This window comes from Myotis davidii, unplaced genomic scaffold (genome assembly GCF_000327345.1).
Source record: "Myotis davidii unplaced genomic scaffold, ASM32734v1 scaffold115, whole genome shotgun sequence".
Classification (NCBI taxonomy): Eukaryota; Metazoa; Chordata; class Mammalia; order Chiroptera; family Vespertilionidae; genus Myotis; species Myotis davidii.
In genome coordinates, this window is record NW_006291010.1 from 1,601,715 (window position 1) to 1,627,565 (window position 25,851).

Consider the following 25,851-nt stretch of genomic DNA (forward strand, 5'->3'; position numbering starts at 1 on the left):
GGGATTATTTACCGAGTGAAACCCTGAGGTGGGAGGGGTGAGGACCCACATCACATGTGGAGACATTGGTTGTCTTTCCACAGTGAGGGACCCCTCTTCCACATATCAGGACAGAAGGAGAAAATAGGAGTTTGGGGGTTTATTGGGCAGAACTAGAGGAAGTTCTTATCTACTGGTTTCTTTTTTTTTTTATTAGAAAGTTATATGATCTGTTGAAAATAAGGGAGGGTTCTGTAACATCTAGAGTTTGAAGATTGTGAAGGAAGCTTGGAATAGAGAGAAGAGAAAGTTCATCAGTAACTGCAGGGTTGCCAGACAGGTTGAAGTTGGAGATCATGAAATTATGGTGCTACCGATCTGCTTCGCTTTTTTCTATCCATCTCTATTTGTCTGGAACCTTTGTCCAGCAGCAGCCTTCCTAGTTTCTGGAAGAAAGGAAGGCATGGTTACATCCATTGCACAGTCAGAACTATAGACTCTGTTGGAAAGGTCAGCATGCTGTCATGCAGCTCCCACCTGCAATTTCCCCACCGCCCCCACCATTCAGCTAAGGCAGTGGACGGGAAGCAGTGCACCTGTAAGTGTGAGAGATTAAATTCTCTGTGGTGGTTTTTACCCACACCTCTTCATTCAGACTATTCATTCATTGATCTATCCAGCAACGTTGATTTTACACCTTCTACTATGTTCCAGTCACGGCAGGACAGGTACATTGGTAAATAAGACACAGGCCTGCCCTCAACTATTAACTATTCCAGGCTGGAACTGAGTTCCATAAACAGAGAATTACAATGGACTCCAAGGGCTATTGAAGAGCTACTGGGACACAGAAGAGAGAGCAACTGAAATGAGAAATTTTATAAAATTTTGTGTCATTCCCCGGCAGTCTTAATGTCTCCTCCAATACTAAAATATCTGCACATAAAACAAGAATTTTTTTAAAGGACACTGAGACAGCCCTGACCGGTTTGGCTCCGTGGATAGAGGGTCGGCCTGCGGACTGAAGGGTCCCGGATTCAATTCCTGTCAAGGGCATGTACCTTGGTTGTAGGCACATCCCCAGTTGAGGGTGTGCAGGGGGCGGCTGATTGATGTTTCTCTCTCATCGATGTTTCTGACTCTCTGTCCCTCTCCCTTCCTCTCTGTGAAAAATCAATAAAATATTTTTTTTAAAAAGACACTGAGACAAAGTTAATACCTTTGTGTTTTCTAAGGTATTTAAAGATCATGCAATTGATGGAGAAACTTTGCCATTACTCACAGAGGAGCACCTTCGAAGCACTATGGGGCTAAAGCTAGGGCCGGCGCTAAAGATCCAATTGCAGGTATGGTGATTTTTCACAGCCAGATATCTATTAATGGTATGAAGCTTAAGGGAAATATGTTACTTTCATCCTGTTGTAATATTCATAATACCTATTTAACCTCTTTCCCCCTCTTTGGGTGGGAGCATAATGAAAGTGAGGGAACCTGAAAACACTGGAATGGGGTGGGCGCACACATTCCTAGGGAGAGTTGGGCAGGCGCAACGCAGCGGTGTGCTAGCAAATGCTTAACAACCAGCTCACTTTAAAAACAAAATGAACCCAGATTTGTAGCATCTGTCAATTTCTGTCGTGTAAATTCTCACACCGTGGCTGACAGACTCTTAATGTAAAGTCACTGGATAGAGAATTGGGAAGAGATGCGCAGCAGCATCCCATTTTAGAGTGCCACGTGGAGAGAAGAGACACAAGCAACCTCAGCAGCAGAGATGATCATGAATGATAAGAGAATTAGGTAAAGACAGTTAAGAAGTGATGGGTTTTAGGTATTTATTACTTTCGTTTCCAATATAATATTTTAAATTGTAAATTTATTAATTTAATTTTTATTACAGTTTGCATGCAATATTATAATGTATTTACTTGTAAGTTTGTAAAATTTAATTTTTAACAATGGCATATTTCACAACTGGCTTGCAAACTCCCTAAAAATGTAACAACTGACTCTCAGGACAAGCCAGCTCCAGCGTGCCACTTCTCACCATCTGCACCGTTCTTGCAGGTCTAAGGCACCGTCATCTTTCATTGGGTTCCTGCATTCACCTTCTAACTGTTCTCCCTGCCCTGCCCTCGCCCCGCCAGAGCGTAGTCACAAAGCAGAAAAGGATTATTCTTCTAGTACAGTCATGCACAGCTTAACAATGGGGATACTTCTGAGAAATGTGTTCTCAGGCAATTTCACTGTGTGAACACCATAGAGTGCAATTCACAAACTGAGACGGTATAGCCTACTATACACCTAGACTATATGGCATAGCCTCTTCCTCCCAGGCTACAAGCCTGTACAGCATGTCATTGCACAAAACATAGGATTAAATCAAGCACATGAGACAATGGTACAATCAGGAAACTTGGCAAACACAAGATGCATGAGGCTGCTGCCACCATAACAAGGGCATACAGTTTTACAGGAAACTTTTTTTCTATAAATAGAAACAATACACTCTAAAATAGCCGAAACTGGTTTGGCTCAACGGATAGAGCGTCGGCCTGTGGAATGAAGAGTCCCGGGTTCGATTCCGGTCGGGGGCGTGTGCCTTGGTTGCGGGCACATCCCCAGTGGGGAATGTGCAGGAGGCAGCTGATCGATGTTTCTCTCTGTAATTAAAAATAATGATAAAAATATAGTATAGTAAATACATAAACCAGTAACACAATCACGTATTACCATTATCAAGTATTATGTACTTTACACAGTTGTATGTGCTATGATGTTATACAATTGGCAGCGCAGTAGGTTTACACCAGCATCACAAACGAATGAGTAATGCAACATGACAATGGCTATGACATCACTAGGCAAAAGGAATTTTTCAGCTCCATTATAATCTTATGGGACTACCATCATATATGTGGTTTAATATTGACTGAAACCTTTCGTTATGCAGTACCTAAGACAGACCAAAAGTTTGCAATATCTCCCCCTCTCCTTCAGGGTATAAGCCAACGTCCTACTTATTTGCACTCCTCCCCACCCACCACCACCCTCACCTTCCTCATTCATCTACTTTTCTCCCACACAGTTACTGCTTCTGCTCACACACCTCTGGATGCTACTTCAGCACCTAGGCAGGCTCCACCATAGGGCCATTCTCTCTACCTGGGATGCTCTTCCCTCGGATAGATTCATGCTTTGCTCCCTCTACCTTCTCAGTGAGGCTTGCTCTGATCACCCTACTTAAAATTGCACACAGCCCAGCTCATGCATACTACTCTCCCTTTTTTCTGCTCTTTTTTCCCACTCATACTAGTAGCCCTAACACCTTCTATCATACAATTGGTTATTTATTGGTTGTGTTAATGTTCATTGTTGATTTCCTTCTGCCCCCATAGAATTGTTAGAAGGCTAATGCAGGAATCCAGTGAGAGCAGAGATCTTTATTTGTTTTGTTGACTCATGTATCCTTAGAATATGCAAGCTCTGTAACAGGTAGAAAATTATTCGTTGAAAGAAAGAGTTTCCATGAAGCATCAATTAATTCTTCCCAGAATTTATACTGCGTTATAGGGCATCTTTTTATACTGCATGTTTATGCCAGGAACTGAGATTTCAAAATGTTCTTCAAAAGCCATTTTTATCTGCCAAAAAATTTTAAGGTAAAGAAGTTCGTTATTTATAATGCAAATACTTTCATATTTTCATTGTTATTCTTTTTTAAATGTCTTTTTTGAAATAATTTTAGATACAGAAGAGATGCAAAGATAGTACAGAGTTCACTCAGCTTTTCCTAATGTTAACATCTTACATAACATAGCACATTTGTCAAAATTAAGAAATTAACAGTGGTGCAATGTGGTATTCACTTTTAAGTGACTTCTCTTTTGGTGAGGATGCTACATCTCTTGGCATACTTAAATGACACTACACGGTTTTTACTTTGGTTTTGATTTATTCCTTTGGATTTTTTTTTTTGACCTTACAATGTGGCCAACTCCAAATCACCCTAATCTTCTCCTCACTTGCCATTAGCATTGCCCCTATATCATTTCCAGGAGGCTGTGCTCGGATCTGATATGTGTAAGTGCTTCCATGAAGCCCAGCTGAGCTGTTAGAGCCATGCCCCATCTGCCAGCATAACAGGACAAGGCTTCCACAGAAGCTGGTAGGAGGGTCGGGGAGTGGAGGTGGCCGGCTGATCCCAGACATTCAACCAAACAGGGTGGTTGTAGAGCCCAAGGGATTGGGAATGTCCAGGGGTCCAACGGAACCAGCAGAATTGGAAGATTCTGAGTAACCTCTGGAAGACGTAGGAGATGAGCAGGCAGGAGTTCCTCAGACAAGGTATCTTGGTGGATAAGAAAAACTCTCAGTCTCCAAAATGGGAATCACAGGCAATATTCTATATGGAGAGCCTACTAAGAAGGAAACCCTTTCTCCAGAATAGAGGCTTAGAAGGTACACCTGAACTGAGCATGAAAGGAGTAGGAGGAAAAAAGAATTACTGGTATTTGAGAACTCAAATAGTATTAACATGGAGGATGCTGGGTTTGAGCTGTGACATTGTGAACACAGCTCACATAGAATAGAATATAGAATCCCTGGGTCCCATTCAGGTTTGTGTAGGAGCCCAATGGTTAGTGTTGGGCACTAACTGTCATAACAGCTCCATTTCTGTCTCAACACTAAGTCAACGGCAGGCCAGCTGTGTGCTGAGGTTGTCCAAAGAATTCCAGCCTTTAGCCAGGAGAAGGACCGGCTGGGTGTTGGGGAAGGTGGAGGGGGGTGCCTGTGGGACCTCTTGTGAGACCATTGAAAAGGGAGAGGTGGAGTGAACTCAGAGTGAAAAGATTATGTGTACAGATGAGCCACAGCAGAACTAGGAATGGGAATTGGAAAGTTGCTACCACCTTGATAGCCAGTTTCACAGCAGTGACCACTGTATGAATCTGAGAGAAAGAAAAAGGCCACTGTGTCCTAGAATCGTGTCCCCCAAAACTATATAGATGCCCATGCCTGAAATTACCGCAGCCTCCCTGCCTCTGTGGCCAATCACAGTATGCTGGGCTATTGAAAGAATTCATAGGTTTAATTACTATAATTATTTTGTCTTCAAAGGTATCTCAGCATATGGAAAGTATGTTCTACAAGAAAAGTTTTTCGCTTCCTACCCACATGAAACAAGCATTTGACCAACCAGCAGACACGTCCACTCTTCTGGATTTTAATTCCTGGGGTGACACATTGGACAGGACCTGTTCCCAGGATATAGTAATTCCTAAAGGAATCGAGCGAGATAGCATGAAAAATTAAAACCCTCAAGAAGCAAGAACAGTCTTCGTTTTCCAAAGTCTAGGATATTCTGAAGGGTGTGTGAGGGCTTCCCGGGACCGGGTGGAGGCTGTGGGGGAGAGAAAGCCAGCCCTCCCCGAAGTTGTCTTAGAGGAGGCCTTGCCCAAGAGGCTTCCGGACGTGACCTCAGCACAAAGTGACTGAAGGCCAGTCCCTGAGAGCCCAAGCTAAATGCAGGAGAGAATGTGCAAACACTAACAAAAGCTACAGGTGGATGTTTCCTTAAGGAAAACTCTGAAGAAGCCAAAACAGCTGATACTGGGGGTTGGGGAAGTGGAATGGGGAGGCTCCTTAACCTCTCTTCACTCATTTCCCATCTCCCATCTCCCAGAAAGAGACAAACACAGAAGGAGGCAGAAGAGAAAGAGAAGTACAAATTAGAGAAAGAGAGAAGCTGACCACAAGACTTCCACCGTTTCCCATTGCAGCCTTCCAGGCTTAAAGCCTCTGCATTAAGGTAGGAAAGGGCAGACATTTCAACCTCAAAGTTCCGAGTTAGCTATTAGTCAGCATTTTCTTTCCGTCTGCCATAAAACTACGTTACGACTAAAGATAACGGGCGGGCTCCTCCTTATCTGAGAGGGCCATGAACAGGCATAATGCCCACCTCAGATTTCAGCCAAGGGGTGGAGTGGCATTATCCCTGCAAAGCAGGTTTGAACCGGCAGGATGGAGGGGAGAAGATTAAAGTGGCTTTCTGCGTGCACCCTGTGGAGTTCCACTCTTTCAACTCACACCCAGCAGAGACCCTCTGAAAGGACACACAAGAAACTGACAAGTTTGCTCAAGGCAGCGGGTGGGGGACTCGGTGACTTTAGTCCTGAGGGAGACTTACTACTTACCCTCTTTATCTTTTCTTTTTTAAATATATTTTATTGATTTTTTACAGAGAGGAAGGGAGAAGGAAAGAGAGTTAGAAACATCAATGAGAGAAAAATATCGATCAGCTGCCTCCTGCATACCCCCTCTGGGGATGTGCCCGCAACCAAGGTACATGCCCTTGACAGGAATAGAACCTGGGATCCTTCAGTCCACAGGCCGACACTCTATCCACTGAGCCAAACCGGGTAGGGCACTACTTACCCTCTTACACATTTTGAATTTCTAACTATGGCAATGTGTTTTCTATTTTTAAAATTTACATTTAAAATATAGAACCTGTAGTAAGCAGCCTCTAAGATGGCCCCCAGTGATCTCTGCTTTCTGAGATTCATGTCCTTATGCAATCCCCTCCTCTTTTGAGTGGGCTGGACTTGACTCTTCTCTAATGAATGGAATATGAAAGGCATGATGGGATGTCACTCTGGGGGGTTCTGTCTGGGGTGCTCCCTCGCACTCTCTGGAATACTTTCTCTTGAAATAGCCTCAGGCAGCCCCATAGAGAGCCCCATGTGTGATTGAACTCCGAAATGGATCTTGGAGGGCTGCCAACAGCCACAGGAGGGAACTTGAAGGTGGCTCCTCCCAGAATCAAACTTTGGGATGACTATACAGCTCCTGCCCACAGCTTGAATGGCATCCCTGAGCCAGAGGCCCCAGCTTAGCTGCTCCCGGATTCCTGACACATAGAAACTATGAGATAATAAATCTGTGTTGTTTTCAACCACTAAGTTTTGAAGTAATTTGTTTCATAGCAATAGATAACTAAAACAAACAAATTGCACCGATAAACATATATAACATGCTATCCACATTGGAAGAAATCAGGCTTTCGCAGAGTGTGGACTTTTTTCTTTGATTTGGAGAGTGGGTTCTTGAAGTCATTCTGCTACAAATCAATCTAATTTAGTTGAGCTTTTCTTTCCTTTATCTTTATATAATAGAAGAGAAACATGCAAATTAGCCTTCCCTCTGCAATGCCTGCAAGCCACGCCCACCAGCCAATGGGGGTGGGTATGCAAATTAACCTGACAAAGATGATGGGATAATTTGCGTACATAGGCACCAGAAGGCCAGGGGTGGGACAGGTACTGTCCCGAATGCCTCTCTAGAGTGCGTGCGGGGGTGCTGGCGGAGGTTCTTGCTCCGCAGCCGCTTGCGCGTGTGTCAGCGCCAAAAGGCCTGTGTCCCCAGGACAGGCATCCTCAGGAGCCAAGCCACCCTGAGCCTGTAGGCCCGCACCTAGCCCTGAAGCAGCGGGGTCCCGGTAAGTGACAGAGGGTGCACGTCGGGCTGAGGGGACTTCCCCTCCCACCCCCCATGCATGAATTTTGTGTACTGAGCTCCTAGTTTTTAATATAAAAAAGCAGGTTGCCCCCAATGTAACATTATATTATACTATCAAATATGCATATGACTTGCTTGTTTATTCTCTCTGGAGACACATGCACACACGTGTGGACATGCACGCGCACGCACACACACACACACACACACACACACACACAGAACCCCTCCAAATTTTAAAATTCTAAGAAGTTTTGTCACATGACCTTTCAACAGCTATAATTCCCAGCGTACAGAAGTTTCACAAGAAACTGCTGTATACCAAATGTAAGTTAACAGATGCTATGGTGTGGATAAAAAGAGAAGCTTAATTAATATTTTTAGAGGCAAAGAAGTCATGTGGTTCAGTCCATATGATGGCTTTTGAATTTGTTATTCCTGCTAAATGAGTCAATTGAGCTGGTAACTGATTCACTTGAACAGATGTGTCTCCTTGTTGCTCTAAGAAAATATTCTGATATGCCATCCTGGCATGTACCATCACCAAAAAAAGCACTGTGATTAATTTTAGGTCGGGCATAAAAAAGGACCAGGGACACATGCAAAGGAGGCTCTCCCCAGCTCTCAGCACTCTTCTTTGGAAGAAAGGGAGATTGAAATGGCTTGTCACACTAAGATTGCTTTCTTCCCAGGTAAATGACTATACGATATCTTTTGACAAAAGACCCACCTTAGTAACAGAAATGATTTTGGAGGGTGAAAATGTCACTATGGAAGTAGTCATTAACTCTTCCACAAATGCTACTTTAGTCCTGAGCAAACTCTGTGCCCCTTTGAGAATTAAACAACAGCAATGCCAACAACAACAAAAATCTCTCTCATGTTTGAAAACCAAACACAATAAAACTGTGTTTGCTAAATAGGGTCTTCTGACTTATAAAATATTCTGTTTAGACAGATTGAATAAGCGTGTGTGTGTGTGTGTGTGTGTGTGTGTGGACCATTCATGCCCTTTCCTCTATGGAAGTATTAGAGCTATTAAAAAGGAGTAATAGAATTCAAATATCACCATTTTACACCTTTAAAAAATACAGGATCCTTCTAGACAATGATCATAAATGGTTGCTGACATCACAAAAAGAGAAACAACCAGACATCATATGCCTCCTGATGAAACAGTTATGAAATAGAAAAATCCAAACTCTGGGAAAATCAGGTAATAGCAGAAATTACCTGATTTTCTTTAACAAATAAATTGCAAGGAAAAACAAAGAGAGGGAAAAGGAAAACCAGCAGATTAAAAGATATACTAAAGATTCAAATCACCCAGAGGTAAAAGTTTTGGAAATAGGAGCGATAATGGTTGCACAACATTGCCAATGTAATTAATGCCGCTGAATTATACACTTGATAATTGTTAAAATCATAAATACTATATAATAAAGAGTTAATATGCAAATGGTCATCATGCCCTCATGCCATCACGCCCTCATGCCATCATGCCGTAACTGTTCAGACACTCAACACTGGGGAGAGAGGAATGGGGACCAGCCAGGCAAAAATGAGCTCTTGAGAGAGGAATAGGGATCAGCCAGGCTGCGGCCCGGGAGAGGGACAAGCCACCTGCCCCGCAGTCTTGGGTGCCTATGGCTGCGGCCCGGGTGAAGCATCCCGCCCATGGTCACCTGTGGCTGCAGCCTGCCCGGGCAAAGCCGGCCCGGGTCCTGGGTGCATGTGGCTGGCCAGAGGGAGGGAAGCCCAGGTCCCAGGTGCTTGTTACCAGCCAGAGAAGGGAATCCTGGGTCCCAGGTGGAAGGACCGCCTCCCATGCACGAATTTCATGCACCAAGCCTCTAGTTTTATATATATATGTAGATATAGATATTTACTACAATAAAACATTTTAAAGATTCAAGTCACCCAATATAAATATTTGGATGCCTATTAAATATACTGTAAAAAATAAAAACAATTGGAGAAATTTGAACACAATTAGAAATATTCAATTCTATTAAAGAATTATTGTATTTTTTAAAATGTGATATTAGTATTTTGGAGGATTTTTTTTTATTTTGGTAAGAACTTTAACATGAAATTTTTCCTCTTAACAATTTTAAGTGCACAATAAAATAGTGTTAACTGTAGGAACAATGTTGTACAGTAATTCTCCAGAACTTATTCCTCTTACCTAAGTTTTTTTAAAATATATATTTTATTGATTCTTTACAGAGAGGAAGGGAGGAGAATAGAGAGTTAGAAACATCAATGAGAGAGAAACATTGATCAGCTGCCTCCTGCACACTCCCCACTGGGGATGTGCCCACAACCAAGGTACATGCCCTTGACCGGGATCAAACCTGGGACCCCCTGAGTCTGCAGACCGATGCTCTATCCACTGAGCCAAACTGGTTAGGGCTTACCTAAGTTTTTTTAAAGAGTTCTTATCTCTTAGAATGTATACTAAAATATGTACAGATAAAATAATATATGCTGTATCTGGGATTACCTTACCAACAACATAATAAATTTACCACTTATCATTTTTTGGAGATTGGTAGAATACTCAAGACTCTTGGGTCGGAGACAAAGGACTTTTTACACATGACACAATAAACATCATGAATGTCAGCATATTTCCTTTTGTCCTCAAGTGTCATGGGGGCAACACAGATGACACATGCAGTGGGTTGCCTGCCCATGCAGTGGATTGCTTCACAGCTGAGGAACACTGAGCTTGGGGAACCCACTAATTTTATAGCAAGCAGTAAACAAGCATGCTCTCTGTCCAGGGGTGGAGATAGAGTGTGGAGGAGTGAGGAGATATTACCTCATTTCTTAAGGTTATCAGGTGCATAAGCAATAGAGCTAGGAATATTGTGACCCAATAGCCTCGGCACCTATTTTTTAAAGCTAATTTCCCAGCCACCAAAGGAAAAAACAACACTGACTCACCCCTCACTCATGTAGTCCATTCTTGACCAGACCCTCTACTTTGACTCATAGGAAAAGAGGAAAGCTTTTTATTATTATTACTAGAGGCCCAGTGCATGAAATTCCTGCACTCGGCGGGGGGGTGGGGGGGGGAACCTAAGCCCAGCCTGCACCCTCTCGCAGTCTGGGAGCCCTCAGATGATGTCCGAATGCCAGTTTAGACCCACTCCCCACCAGCAGTAGGACATCCCACCACCGCCGCTGCACTCACCAGCTGTGAGCCTGGCTTCTGGCTTAGTGGCACTCACCCCGTGAGAGTGCACTAACCACCAGGGGGCAGCTCCTGCATTGAGCATCTGCCCCCTGGTGATCAGTACACCTCATAGCGACCAGTCGTTCCACTGTTTGGTCAGTTTGCATATTAGCCTTTTATTATATAGGACTAGAGTCCCAGTGCATGAAAATTCATGCACTGGAGGGTGTGGCCCCTCCGCCCAGCCTGCCCTCTCTCATAGTCCAGGAGCCCTCAGGGGCAGGAGGCAACCCGGCGATCAGGGGAAGGCAACACCTCATCACACCTCTGCGGCTGCCACTATTGTCTGTGGGTGCCACCATCTTTGAGGGAGGGGCAGTCAATTAGCATATTCTCCATCTTGTGTCTGTGGGTGCCACCATCTTTGAGGGAGGGGCAGTTAATTAGCATATTCTCTCCTTATTGGTTGTGGGCGCCGCCATCTTTGCGAGGGTGTGAGGGTCAATTAGCATATTCCCTCTTTATTAGATAGGATTATTATTATTATTATTATTATTATTATTATTTTCTAGGTAGAGGAGAAGGTATACCACAAACTGTGCTTTGGATTCACTCCTTCTAGTCACACTGGCAGATGGTCATCCACCTTTTGTTCATGGCCCTTCCTCTTTCCCAACCATTTCCTCTTGTTGAAATCATCTCACAGGTCTCCTAAATTAGGGCTCTGAGTTCTCATTCTGCCTTTTCCATATAAGCAAACTCAAAGAGTTTTATCCACTGTGAGAATCTTTCATATCTCAGAAGTCTGACCCCCCTCACTCTGTGGAGGGATGTTTCTCCCTGTTCTAGGGACCAGCTTGACAGTGGCTATATCTACCTCCTTTGTTCTGACTCTTGACTCTGAATTCCTTTGGCCACCAACTTAGCCACTCTAAATTCATACTTCCTCACTTCCTAAGCACTTCCTATAGTAGTAAGCCATCCATTGTTTCCTCTAAACTGTTTGATTCTTCTATAGTGGTTATCTCAACCAGTCTGCCATTCACTGCCCCAAGGTCCTGGGAAAATACACAAATGACTCCTGGGAAACCTGGTGATAGTCTCCCCTTTGCTCAAGGGCACATGCCTCTTCAGATATACATATACACTAGGATGCACAATTGATGAGCTGTATTTACATGTGAAATTGAAATAGCCTTTCTTCTGTGTCTGCAATCCATTCTGCTTCTTCTCTCTGTCTCATCTGGGTCCATAAATTCTGTTTTAAGCATTTCTACATCTTTATTGATACAGTCATAGAGATATTTAATGAATTTAACAAGGCTCATTATGCAGTATCTATAAGGCAAAGTTAGGATGTATATGACATAATAGACTAAAAATGCTCTCTGACACTGCAAAGAATTCTGTGGAAACTAGAAATTTCTGTGCTTTCTATATGAACTGGCAGATGATTTGCTAAACTGTCAACCTGTTGTTTTGCATTTGAATAACCAATCCAACCAGTTCTTTGAAGGCAGCACAATATTTACTAGAGTTATGTCTAACACAGCACTGTGCTTTGCTTTGATAAGAGAACTCTGCTTCAGTTTTCTTTTACTTAAAAGGCAGAAATTTCAAGTACAAAAAGCATTGGTACAATTTGATTAATAATAGTTGAAAGCTGTTCCCTGATATTTTCAAGACTTCATTACAGACCTCTACTATGACAACGTTTTCTTTCCAGACACACAGTTAGATCTCCAGACACTGAATAAATAGAAATATCATCATTCAAAATAGCAGAAAGGAATTTTGTCTATGCTAGATGGTTATTTTTTGTTTTCTGGTGTGTGTGGTGTTTTTTTTAATGAAATAAGTGATAAACAAGTAGCTTATTGTCATATGAGATTATTATTACAGTGGGTTTAGAATCCTTTAACACTTGGCTTTTCCTAAATTATTATCTTGGCTCTATGTACTTTGTATTAACACCAACGGTTTGCCACTAAAACCACTCATTTAACTGAGCAAACAAATAAGTAAAGATTCACATCACAGGAATCAGAAAGAATCAGGTATCTGATTGCATAGGTTGTACATGAGAGGGATATCAGCAACTTCAAAGAGAAATCTATGAAAAGCAACATTTTTTATTCATGGTAGGATATGGAAAAAAAAGTCTGTATTTCAGGCCTGGTGATTGTTCCCATACCAGAAGCATTAAAAAAAAATCATAATTCACTAGCCTTTGTCTACACTCACCAACCGTTTAGGCAAATGATGTCCACAAAATAGATTCTAAGTACTGCTTCCCTTACAGAGATCTTTTCAAAATGAATGAGCAGATTGGGTTACTTCCTATGATTACTATCACTGAATATTTGTTAATACAAAAATCAGGGTTTTATTTTAAAATTTAAAATTAAAATATAGCCATTGCCCGAGCCAGTTTAGCCTATAGATGGAAGGGTCCCGGGTTTGATTCTGGTCAAGAGCACATACCTCGGTTGCAGGCTCCTCCCTGGCCCAGGCCCTGGACAAGGCACATGCAGAAGGCAACCAATCAATGTGTTTCTCTCACATCAATATTTCTCTCTGTCTTTCCTTTCTCTAAAAAATAAATGGGAAAATATCCTAGGGTGAGAATCTTTTTTTTTAAAAAAAAGGATAATCCAAACATTTTTTGTGAACATTAAAATATTTTATTTAAAATAATACTTTGTTTTAATTACCTTGCTTTAATCTGGTGTATCAATTAGGATGCTCTATGACAGGGGTCCTCAAACTACGGCCCGCGGGCCACATGCAAATACAAATATTGTTTTTTTACTTCAAAATAAGATATGTGCAGTGTGCATAGGAATTTGTTCATAGTTTTTTTTAAACTATAGTCCGGCCCTCCAACGGTTTGAGGGACAGTGCACTGGCCCCCTGTTTAAAAAGTTTGAGGACCCCTGCTCTATGATGTAAATTACAGGAATCCCAATTCAAACTGGCTTAAACTAGAAACGAAACTTTTTAAACCAAAAAGTCTAGCTGTCTGGCTTCAGGTAAGGCTTTTCTAGCGGTTCAAATGATGCCACCAAGGATCCAGTTTCTCCTTTAACTTTATCTTTAGGTTCCATTAAAGTGGCTCTGAGCAGCTCAGAGCCTCCTCTCCTGCTAGTAAAAGGCCTGCAGCTGTCCAGACCCAACATTCCCAAATCCTGAGGTAGAAGGAAGAGTATATGTCTCTTACAATAGACACAACGTCCTGGGAGTCACTCAGTCTCATGGTTTCTTTGGCTTCTGTGCTCAATCCCTGTGACTAGGAGGGCTGGATACACTGACCAGCTCATGCCTGAAGTCTGAATTTTTATGTCTGTATAGACCCTTCATTTTGTTTTTCATTTGTAATAACTCATCTCACCCTTTTGGTTATGAGCCCCTTGAGAGCAGCATCTATGACTTCTAAATTCCTGCATTATTTCAAAGGACCAACAACAACAAATGGTCAAGAAATGGGATTAAATTACCTGATGTGATTATCATAATAGTAATTTCTTTTAATTAACTGTTCTCTAGAATCCCAAAATACCTTGTAAAAAATACTAGATGATGAAGGTTTTCCAGGGCTCTTCCAGATTCTCTGTCCATCCCTCTCCACCATGCTCAGTGCCCCAAGAGGTGGGGTTGATTAGACTTCATCAAATGGCCTTCATTCACTCCGACTTCCACTTGGGTTTGGCCAATAGGCAATACCAATAGAAGAGAAAGAGGGAATAGGAGAAAAGAGAGGTCAGAGTATTTATTTCTTAGGTCCCTTCCCGGCAAGGCTACTTTCCTCACGAAGGCCATAACTCCTGACAGGCAGCCCTCTCTAGCAGCTACAGCTATGGCTCTTCCCAAACTCTGGATTCTGGGAAGCCAGCCTCTTCCCTTGTCATTTCAGGCCTAGCAATGGGAAGGTTCCCTGCTATTGCTAGTTTTTGTTGGCTTCCATTAACCCCACCCACACCTGTATTAAATTCTCCTGAATTGCCTTAAGTGTGCTCATTCACACACACACACACACACACACACACACAGACTTAGAAAACCCAACTCAAACTGGCTTAAGTCATCAATGGAATTTATTGAATCATGTAACTAAAAAAATATAGACATCTTGTTTCAAGCCAATGTAGTAGCTCAAATAATGACATCAAGGCTATGAGAACTGGGAGGGACTTCATTAATCAGATTGTTGCCTTAATTATAATATAATAAATCTATGTGCAGGAGAAGTGAGAAAAAGTTTTCTTGCTCCATTTTGCTGTTAAGAACACTAAAGGATGAGATGAGTTGTTTACTGGTTGTTTCTGAATTCTATCTTAGCACTCTAAATATTTGAAATAAATATATGAGAACTTTCAGAGGCCAAAAGCAAAAACTAACTCCACTGAAATACACAGAACCTAAAGGAGAAATAAATAATTGGTTCATCATTTACATCTTTGCACATTCTTAACTTTTTTCATCTTTGATTCACAGTATCTAACATGGTCCCTACAGGATAGGTGTTCAGTAAATAGATGAATAATGGAAAGTCCAAACTAAATATTTTCTTTCATGTGATGCTGGAGATGGTTTACCTCTCTGTTCCCAAACATTTATTGGTTCCTCCTGCCAATTTCATATAATGGAGAGACTGAGGGAGACCAGGGGCGCTATCTGTAAATGATGTTTTTATTGTAGCCAAAGATGGCAAAATATACACCAGTTTTGATTTTTTCAAATGAAAAGACTTTCACTGTGGGCACAATGTTTCTAATAACACTGCAATGTCAAGGTTAGAAAACAAGATAATGTGAAGGGTGCTTAAAAGCTTCTCATTGTTCCAAGTACTTTGTGTTTCCCTGTGAACAATGGACAATTGCTCCCATTAAACTTTTGAAATACTTGTATGAGATATAACACAGCTGACCTCTCAAAAAATTTTATCTTTTACACTTTCTAAGTTAGAAAAATATTTTTTAAATGTTTTTGACTCTCAGGAATCTCTCCTTTAGGTAGACAATGTGTGTGTCTCTGTGGTCCCATGTTATACCAATGACAGCAATATAGTTCTTATTAAGCACAGACAGGTATAACAAGCAAGAGAGTAAAGTGGCCACAAGAAATAGTGCAAAGCTCTTGTTGCTCAAGAGGTGGAAGATGGGGTAAGACAGGCCATGCAAATAGAGGAACAAGCCCGTCCTTGCCCAGGCTCTCACTGAGCCTCAGCTCTGGGAGACGCTAACGACCACCCATGGTGCCTTTGCCTGAGGCTTAAGAAAACCTAAGCACAGCCCCACTTGGCTCTCTGAAGAACTTAACCACTGAAGGGACAGAAATCCTAATATCAAAACAGGTTGAGACAGGAAAATGATTAGTAACTCAAGTGTCTGGGAGGAAAGGGATTATCTCCGCCCAGCCATTCCTTCCCATCAAGCTCAGCGCCATTGCAAAACACCATACCAATTCCTTGAGAGCATTCAAGAAGTGAGATGCTTCCAGCATGATCTGGGTTATGCCGAGGTCTTCTTCCTGCACGTGCTTCTTCACCCCACCTCAGCGGAGGGTAGGTTAAACATGGGAGAGGGAGCCACACTTGGAAAACCTTGCTCCTAGAAGTTTGCCCGCTCAGGTGTGCTGTGACTTTGGAACTCACCACTTCCAAAGTGTCTGCTGTTTCCACATAATCAATCAGAACAGGCTTGTTCCTTCCCATGATGGGCGAAATGCACTCAATTTTTACTAATTTCCTCTAGGTCAGGACACATGGCCCCCATGCTTATAGCACCTGGTGCCGGGCCTGCCTGGAAGTGTTGTCATTGACTCCTGGGGACTCGGCCAGGCCTTGCTGTCCCAGCCACTGCTGCGGTGGCCACATGGGATGTGTGCTTAACATCAGAGAGCCAGCACCCTGTTCCTGCAGTGGTGGGAGCCAATGCTGCTCACCTTGCTAACGGAGCAGTCCTCTGTCTTTAGCCACAGTCGCGGCTGCCGCTCCTCCTGCTTCTTTTGCTTTTTAAATTTATGTTTTACAGTTTAAAAAAATGAGTGCCTATGGTCTCATGGCTCAAGAGGGTTTGCAGTGATAAACCTCCTGTCCTCCAGCCACTAATTGCCCTCCTGTAATAAGTAAAAATGAGCAACTATTCTTTTTACCCGTTTTTGCAAATGTTAACGTACTACATTTGGGAGGGGTGTGTGTGTGTGTGTGTGTGTGTGTGTGTGTGTGTTCACGTAACAAAGAAATAACACTGTGGCCAGCAATGAGTGAGGGTCTGTTGGACCAGCTCCCACCAACACACACAGTTTTATCAAAACTTTTGGTGTTTGTTCATCTGACAGGTGAAAAGTATCAGTAGTGTTGTCATTTGTAATACTTCACCATAAGAAGTAGCAAAAAATGCCTGCTGGGGTTACCTGTTCCTTCTCTACCTCTGGAAGAAGAGAGAACTGACCCTGAGTGTTTCCTTCATCAAGCCAGTCCCACCAGAGGCAGCCAGCACAGCCGCAGCTCCTGGTCCTTCCCTCTGAGCAGGAGTCCTTGAGCCCATGGCATGCAGCTCCCCCGTCCTGGGATTCGGCTGGCAATCTCTATGAACTCTGAGAAACTACCTGTGACTGCACATCCTTGCCAGCTTCTGCTGATACTCTTCTTTCTAGAAAGCTCTTGGTCTGTGTCCCCTTCTCAGGCTCACAGCAGCTGGAGCCTAAGCCTGAAGGGCCAAGGGTAGAGAAATGTTTCCAGAACCCCAGCTGAGAGATCTGAACGGGAAGGATCACCAGCAAGAACGGTGACCTCCAACCAAGAACACAGCCAGACCACTGCCTCCCAGCGGAGAGGTGAACCAGCAGACTGAACAACTTGACCTCTCCTCCCACCTCCTTCTCCTGCTGATGCTCTCCATTGGCTGAACGTCACCAGAAGCCAGAGCAGAAGGGAGATCACTGATGTAGCCACTGAGTCACAAAGTAATGGAGAAGGGCAGGGAGGGGAGCTGGAAGAGCAAATGGGAGAAACCCACACACACATAAATGGCAAATCCTGAGTTCCTCTGGAACTTATTCCCTCAGATTCACTTTGCCTCTTGCATTTTCCAAGCTCCTGGAAGTCAAAGGCCGATGGGTCTAAGGCTTGCAGTCATGACAGTCCATGCTTCCCTTCATGTAATATTTTTCTAGTAGATGGACACTCAGCAACACAGTAGCCATATTGCTTCTGGGTTACTTGTAACGTTTTAAAAGCTGAGCATATGGATCTTGGATTAGTACAGAGTTATACGGAAGAAAAATATCTGAATAAGGCAGAGGCAATTGTTATAATTCACTTGCAACTAGCAGGTAATGTTTCATGAAGAACTTCTTGTTTTACAGGTTGGAGATAGCTAATGTGTGTGTTCTGGAAACCAAGTAGGCTAAGGCAAATTATGGTTTTAAGTCTAGAATCCTAGTGTTTCACTATGTTAAGACAATGGGTACAAATGAATCCCCGTTGATATATATATCTGTCAATAGTATCTCACTTCCACTTGCTCAACTGTATTAAGAAGTCAAAATTTTTAAAAAATATATTTTCTTGATTTTTTACAGAGAGGAAGAGATAGGGATAGAGAGTTAGAAACATCAATGAGAGAGAAACATCGATCAGCTGCCTCCTGCACACCCCCTGCTGGGAATATGCCCACAACCAAGGTACATGCCCTTGACTGGAATCAAACCTGGGACCCTTCAGTCTGCAGGCCGACGCTCTATCCACCGAGCCAAACTGGTCAGGGCTAAAAAGTCTGATTTTTAACAGTGCCCATGTTTCTGGAAATTTGCTAGAATTATCAGGGATCTTATATGTGCCCATGAGTCAGTCATGGTCATCATTTTCTAATCTGGTAAGATGAACTAGGGTTCCACAGCCTCAGGGGTGCCGATGGTTCCTATCACACAGAACTGAAACCGCTCCTGTGCCCATGGCTGTCCAGGGCTAGTGGACAGGAACTCAACAATACCTACAGCTACATCTAGTGTCACTGAGCTAGAGGCAGGCCGCTAGCTGGTGTGGTGGAGTTGGACCTGTAAGGATGCTCATGAAGTTGGAGGTCCAAATATTGATCTTACAATGTAAGAAGGAGAAGAAAGAGAATACTCCCCCTGGGCACACTCAGGTACAGCAGTACAGGGTTCCACAACAAGGTTGTATGGACCCGAAGTATTAGAACATTTAGTCTCACAGTTATTTTAAATAATACACTATGCCACTTTTACCAAGGGTCATACCTACTGGCAGAGGTCTCCGTGGAGGTAACTTCTACCGCAGTGATCTAAAGTCAACACCCCTCTGACGCGCGTGCTCTGTTTCGGGGTCTGACCTGCTGGATCAGGCTCCTTTTTCTCTTACAAGGAGGTCCCATTGTTCTCATGCCTCACATGGTTCTTTCAAAACTCTGGCCCTCGTGAGGCCAGTCCATCACACATGTTGTGCATGGCTTCCCAGAGTCCAGAATCTTTTTCTGGGAAAGATATTGGGCCCTGTTATACATCAGTGGCTGCAAACAGATTCATCGTGAGAGATGTTCCCTAGGTCCTTTCCAAAAAACCACATGAACTTTTTTCCAGACCACTCCCCCACTTCAAAAAATTTAGTTACACAGATACCACAAAAGGGAGCAGTTCTATTGGGTGGTATGGAGAGTACAGTACCTGAAGGTTACCATGTTAAGTCTCATTCAAAAACCTTTCCTAAGTGATGGCCTCTCGAGAGGCATGCCAATTTAATAAATAAACAAACAAATGAATAAAAAACTCTTTCCTACAGTAGTATCCCAATTAATACATGTAGAAGGAATGATGAAAATAGAAAATCATCGTTTGGCAGACACAACAGTAATAATTGTTTCAGGGAGAGGCAATTAATGTACGCTAACAGGAGTAGGCAAAAGCATGCTGAAAAGCAGAATATTTCCATAATTTCAAACGATCCCCTGATTAGCTGCTTATTGATTTTAAAGAGAACAGTAACTTTACAGTGATTAAACCCGGCAGATGCCACCCTAACTAAGGGATTGAAATAAGCACCACGGTGACGGAACACAGTGACTACCTTCCTCCTGATAGGAAGCATTGAAATGTTCTTGCCAAAAATGTGTAACCTGAATGTCGTCATGAGGAAATGTCAGACAAATCCAAATTGAGCAACATTCTACCCAAAAAAAACAAAACACCCAACAACAACAACAACAAAAAACTTGACCAGTACTCTTCAAAAAGTCAAAGAAAGACAAAGAAAAACTGAGGACTGGTCACAGATTAAAGACTAATGAACCAAAAAGGATCTCTTACCCTTTGAGACAGCATGGAGGGTCCTGGAGAGCATTATGCTAAGCAAAATAAGCCAGTCAGAGAAAGACAAGTATCCCATGATCTCACTCATATGTGGAATCTAATGAACAACATAAACTGATCAACAAAATGGATCCAGAGACATAGTAGCATGGAACGGACTGGTGAATCTCAGAAGGACGGGGGTGGGGGTGGAGCTAGGGAAGAGATTAATCAAAAAATATTTGTATATAGGCATAACCCATGGACACTGACAATAGTGTGGTGAAGGTGGGGGGTGGGGTGGGGAGCCGGGTGGAGGGGGTCAATGGGGGAAAGAAGGGAGCATCTGTAATATTTTCAACAATAAAGATAAATTTTTTTAAAAAATACTAATTAACCAGCCTTGGCCAGTGTGGCTCATTTGATTGGTTGGTTGGTTGGAGCATCATCCCTGTACATCAAAAGGTGTCAGGTTCGATTCCCAGTCAGGGTGTGTTTGGGAGGCAACCAATTAATATTCCTCTCTCACATATATGTTTCTCTCTCTCCCTCCCCTCTCTTTATCTCTCTCTCACTCTAGCTCTCTTTCTCTCTCTCTCTCCTCTCCCTCCCTTCTTCTAAGGTAGATTGAAAAAAAATACTAATGAAAATTAGATACAATGCAAAATTTTGGATTGGATCCTGAGCAGAAAAAGTACATTAGTAAGACATGATAAAATTTGAATAAGGTCTGGAGATTACTTTGTCAAGTTAATTTCCTATTTTGAAAATGGTGCTATGGTAACAGAAGATAGCATTTGTAGAAACTGGGTGAAGAATACTACATAGAAACTCTTTATAATATTTTGTTGAAACTGTCTCATAACTGAAAGTATGTCAAAATTAATAGTTGAAGAAAATTAAAAATAAATTTTGCTATGGCTGAGCAAAATTTACTTATTAAATATTGGTTTGTGGGCAGAGTAAAAAATACATATTAATTAAAAGAAATACCTTTACTCTTGAAGTTAAGATTAGACTAGCAAACCTTGCCTTTGATTAGTCATGTGCCGGATTATTCAAGCATTTCTTAAAAGTACATTCTAAGCTCTCGGCATTTATTTTATTACCAAAAGTTGAAGGTCAGAATAGTAATTGTATGTGAAAATATTTAGGTGATCCTGGTCTGTCCTGTAACAAAATGAATAGACCTTTGCTGGGAGCTGTTTTATTATGACAAACACTAAATACAATGGCCTTTCAGACCAGCAATTACTGGGTTGAAGGCAAGTGGAAGAGGAAAGTTTTCCATTTGACAGATTAAAAATCAAGACCCCCAAATCCCTTTCCTTAGGAAGTATAGGTTAGGGAAGGAATCTAGTACTTTTCCCTGTTTGGTCTGAAAATATATATCACTTCAAATCAATGAGTTAATTTCCAGGGTCAAGGGAGAAACCCTGCATAACTCAGAAGCAACATGTTGGAAAATAATTGGAGCCACAGAAAGCAGAACATTTTACATGTCACATAAGAATATAAAATGTCATACAGTACTTTAGTAATTTCTTCAAGAGATATACAAGAAAAAATAAGTGAATAGCTAGTAGCTTTAATTTGGGGGTTAACCCATAATTACCACTGCCTCTACCAAATTATTTACCTAAAAGTTAAAATATTCATTCCAAAAATCTACTGGCCTATTATCCTTTTTATTTCAGAGAAATCAGCATTATTGAGCTAGCACTTGAGAACAAGAGCTGTCTGAAATTCATTTGAGACCAATATAAGAAGGAAAAAATATTAGGATGTTTCTCCCATGTTCATATCCCAATCTAGAAGCCCTGGTTTTGCTTAAAAAAAAAAAAAAAGAGGGGCAGTACTCCTTGTTCAGGTAAGAAATAAAAGTCCGATGACAGGAATGACATTCAAATTCAAAGAAAAATCAGAGCAAGAAGTGGAGAAACTCTCCACCACCACCATCGAAGATATACTAGCGAATGGGGCTCTGTGAAGAGCGCGTGGATTATTTCTATATAAGTATTAAGTGGGAGGAGGATCCAGACATTTGACACTTGAGTGAGAACATTAGCCATCCTTAATGCTGCTGTGCACATCTGGGGAGTAATGGTGGGTGGGGGCCGTGGTGACACAAGGGAATAGAAGGTAATCTAAAGTGTAGAGAGCGTAGAGTTGGGAAGAATGATTACAAGGCGCTTGTAACAATGGTTCAGGTAGGTACTGATAAAGACCTGCTCAAAGCAATGGCAGTAGGAGTGACGAGGGAGGTTAGAATGCCAAACATCTCAATTGTAACGTCAGTAGGACTGGTGACTCCTTGACAGAGAAGCATGGTTGAGATACCTCCAAGGTTTCTAATCCTGAGTAACTGAGTGAACAATGATGCAGTTATCAGTTTTAAAATAAAATAAAAGGGGAAGGTCTTGTGGGAAAAACGATGATCTCTAGTTGGACTTTAGGAGATATCCAGAACACAGCTGGAAATAAACATATATGCAGTATTTTGGAATTGAGCTGTAAGCATGAATGAGAATTCCCAGAATGCATGGAGAAAATAGAAGGCAAGAAGCTGAGCAAGGAAGCATGGTGGCCAGGAACATGGAAGAGCTGGGTAGAGAGGAGCCCAAAAGAAACAAACAGGAAGGAAGAACTTTATATCATAAACACCAAGGAAGAAGAATAAGAAGTAAATAGTCAATGTTGTCAAATGCTTACTAAGATGCTAGCCAAAAAGAAGCTATTGGATTTGATGGGAATTATTAATGAACTAGAGGCCTGGTGCATGAAATTCATGCGGGGGGAGGGGGGGGATAGGAGTCCCTCAGCCCATCCTGCGCCTTCTCGCAATCCAGGACCCCTCGGGGATGTCTGACTGCTGGCTCAGGCCTGATCCCAACATTCGGACATCCCTCTTGCAATCGGGACCGCTGGCTCCTAAATGCTCTCCTGCCTGCCTCATCGCCCCTAACTGCTGGCCTGCCTGCCTGATTGCCCCTAACTGCTTGCCTGCCTGCCTGATCGCCCCTAACCCCTCTGCCTGCCTACCTGATCTCCCCTAACTGATTGCCTACCTGCCTGATCACCCCTAACTGTCTCTGCCTCAGCCCCTGCTGCCGCAGCTTCATCCGGAAGGACATCGGAAATGACATCCAGAAGGTCGTTCAGCTGTCTGGTCTAATTAGCATATTATGCTTTTTATTATTATAGATAATCCTTGGTTCCAATCTGGGACCACTGGTTCCTAACTGCTTACCTGCCTGCCTGCCTGATCACCCCTAACCACTTGCCTGACTGCCTGATCACCCCTAACTGCTCGCCTGCCTGCCTGATTGCCCCTAACCACCTCTGCCCAGCCCCCGCCATGGCGACTTTTTCAGGAAGGACATCCCGAATGACATCCAGAAGGTCATTCGGCTGTCAGGTCTAATTAGCATATTACGCTTTTATCATTATAGATGGTGGAGGTAGAAACCAAATTGTTGTATTCTAAGAAGTAAATGTCAATTAGAACATGAGGATAGTAAATTAAAGCTCTTTGGAAGAAAAAGGTGGTAGAGCAGTAGCTTGAGAGGCAGTAATTGTCTATAAAGGACTTTTGTTCCCCATCATAGTTCTAGGCACTATCTATTAAACACAACATTTTCTCTTATAAACCAGCTCTCTGATGTACAAAACAGATCCATTATTTTGGATGGGAAGAGTGCCTGAAGGAAACAGACATTTCACAATCTACATTATATTTTGGGTTGTTAAGAATCAGCACTTTTTCTCCCCCTCCCTGGCCACACCTACCCCCTAACTGTAGATTACAGAAGGGAAAGGAACTAAATGGCTGGCTGGTCCTGCCTGAGTGCAGCAGTGCATAGTCCATAACAGAACTTTAGCTACCTTACGTTATAAAAAGATGCCGCTATTTGCCGTAGTTAGACAGTTAATTTTTATTAGGTTACATATTTAATGTGGGAAACGTGAAGGATTTTGTAATGACATAAGTGCTTGCAACAGAACATAAAGTGAAAAAAAAAAGGCTACCATATTACATATACAGGGGAAAGAGGAAAAAGTATAAATATAAAAACAAATACACAAAGTAGGAATAAAGACTGAAAGGAAACTAAAATGATCATCTCTTTGAGCGGCAGAATTTGGGATTTTTGTTTTCCTCGTCTTACTTTTCGGCATTTTCTCAATTTTCTATAATGAAAAATGCCTTAAAATCTCCACGAAGTCATGGGAGTTTCTAAACACTAGCACTCTAAACCCATTCTCCTTGGTGTGGGTGTCTTAAAAAAAACAAAACAAACAAAAAAAACCTATTCACAATAGTAATTCACCAGACGTGAAGAACCCTCGGTCTTCCCTCGCCACTTTTCCCATTCCTCTCACTGGCTGTTTGTCCGCTCTGGGTGCTCCCTGACTTGCATTCTACAGGTGGGTTTCCAGAAGCAACACGGGAAACGGAGTGGGGAATCCGAGGTTGGTTCCAGATGAGCCCACGCCCCCGTCTACTGTATGGAAAAGCACTGGCTTGGGTCTCCGCGGAGCATCAGGGAGCTCCGCTCAGGTCGCCGGCCCTCGACCTCGGTCTTCCCATCTGTAAAATGGGTTCAGGAGGATTTGCGGCGGCGGGGGGGGAGGGGATGCGTGGGGCAGGGCTGTCGGGGGGAGTAAGAAAAGAATAATAAAGATTTTTCAATCATATACTTTCACTCTAAGGAGAATGAATCTGTAAGTATTTGCTGTTTCTTCATCAGCTTTTTCTTCCATAAGCTATACATTAATGGAAACCAGCCTCGCCTAAGCCCTATCTCAACTCATCCAAGGAAAGGGCTGCTGTTTACTTGTGGTTGACAGAACATTCCCAATAACCCCCTGCTTGCAATCTACAATTCTTTGCCAAATTCATAAGGAAAGCCCTGTTTTCCTGTCCTCCAGGGAATGACAGTGGCTGGCTAGAATCCGACTGGTACAAAGGTGATGCAAATGTGGCTTCCAGAAGGCAGTGGGATGGCCAGATCTGGCCACCCAGGGCTGCTGTCTGCCAGCCATCACACATCAGCTAATCAAGAACCAACCAAAATTAACTGGAGTATTTTCTTTAACCCTATGTGAGTTTTTATTTAAAAACTGGGAAATATGTGAACAGCCACAAAACAACGTTAGTCACCAACATTAATTGAAGAAGAAAAAAAGCTTTCATTTTGGGAGAAATGGCATATCAGTGTGTTATTACATCAGTGATAACAAGATACAGCAACACAAAAATGACGCCTGGGTCGGGGCAGCTGCCCCGGGGCCGGGCGCCGACCTCTCCTACCCATCTGTTCGGTGGCGTCTACCCCCTGTTCTCCTCTCTGCTATTCGTTTGGTGTCCATTGTAGCTGCCCGGCCTCCTTCCAGGCGGCGCGGGGTAAACAAACACAACCCCGTGGGCCCCGCAGCGAGCTGGTCGCGCCCTGAAACCTTGCGGTGTGTCATCCTGGGAACCTGCATAACATCCCTCCCTTCCTCCCTCCCGCGGTGCACACGGTGTCACCTGGGGCTCTTTGCCGAGAGGATTAGGTCAGTGGCACCCCGGAGGCGCGGGATGTGCCTTGTCTCACCAGCTCGATGCCTGCGGACCTCGCTGTCACCTACGTGGATAGTGTGTTGCAAGTGGTGACTATCCCCATCACGCATTGTTACACCTGTGGTCGTTCTGGTCCTTGCTGTTGCATTGCTCAGGGTGACTTTTTCTGTCGAATGTTTTATTCCCCCGTTAAAAAAAAAAACACACAAAACATAAAGGATCACTTCATCGGCCTACATCACAGGTGACCTGGGCCTTACGCAAGTTAAAATTCTCCTGAAAACTTTGGAATCTG

The 25,851-nt window shown here is 42.8% G+C and overlaps 2 protein-coding genes and 1 long non-coding RNA gene across 11 annotated transcripts in view; 2 read left to right on the forward strand and 1 right to left on the reverse strand.

Moving 5' to 3' along the window:
• The window catches only part of SAMD7 (sterile alpha motif domain containing 7), a 29,052-nt gene extending 23,563 nt beyond the window's left edge, over positions 1–5,489 (forward strand). For 6 of the 9 annotated variants that reach the window (XM_015564155.1, XM_015564161.1, XM_006764086.2 and 3 more), the window contains 2 exons: positions 1,215–1,325; positions 5,101–5,489. In XM_015564155.1, the coding sequence (XP_015419641.1) occupies positions 1,215–1,325; positions 5,101–5,295 (306 nt within the window). In that variant the 3' untranslated portion in view covers positions 5,296–5,489. Of the gene's footprint in view, positions 1–1,214; positions 1,326–3,533; positions 3,726–4,037 lie in introns of those variants that run through there. The other 3 variants (XR_001513898.1, XM_015564158.1, XM_015564160.1) reach the window with 3 other exon arrangements.
• Positions 5,490–23,907: 18,418 nt separating this feature from the next.
• LOC107183128 lies at positions 23,908–25,522 on the reverse strand. Its single transcript, XR_001513899.1, has 2 exons — positions 25,305–25,522; positions 23,908–24,581 (listed from the first exon to the last, which is right to left on the reverse strand). It is a non-coding gene; the product is annotated as an uncharacterized LOC107183128 (long non-coding RNA).
• A 60-nt stretch (positions 25,523–25,582) lies between these two features.
• Positions 25,583–25,851, forward strand: part of SEC62 (SEC62 homolog, preprotein translocation factor) — a 30,336-nt gene continuing 30,067 nt past the window's right edge. Inside the window, exon 1 of the mRNA XM_006764088.2 lies at positions 25,583–25,645. Within this exon, the coding sequence (XP_006764151.1) occupies positions 25,598–25,645 (48 nt within the window). The 5' untranslated portion in view covers positions 25,583–25,597. The remainder of the gene's footprint in view (positions 25,646–25,851) is intronic.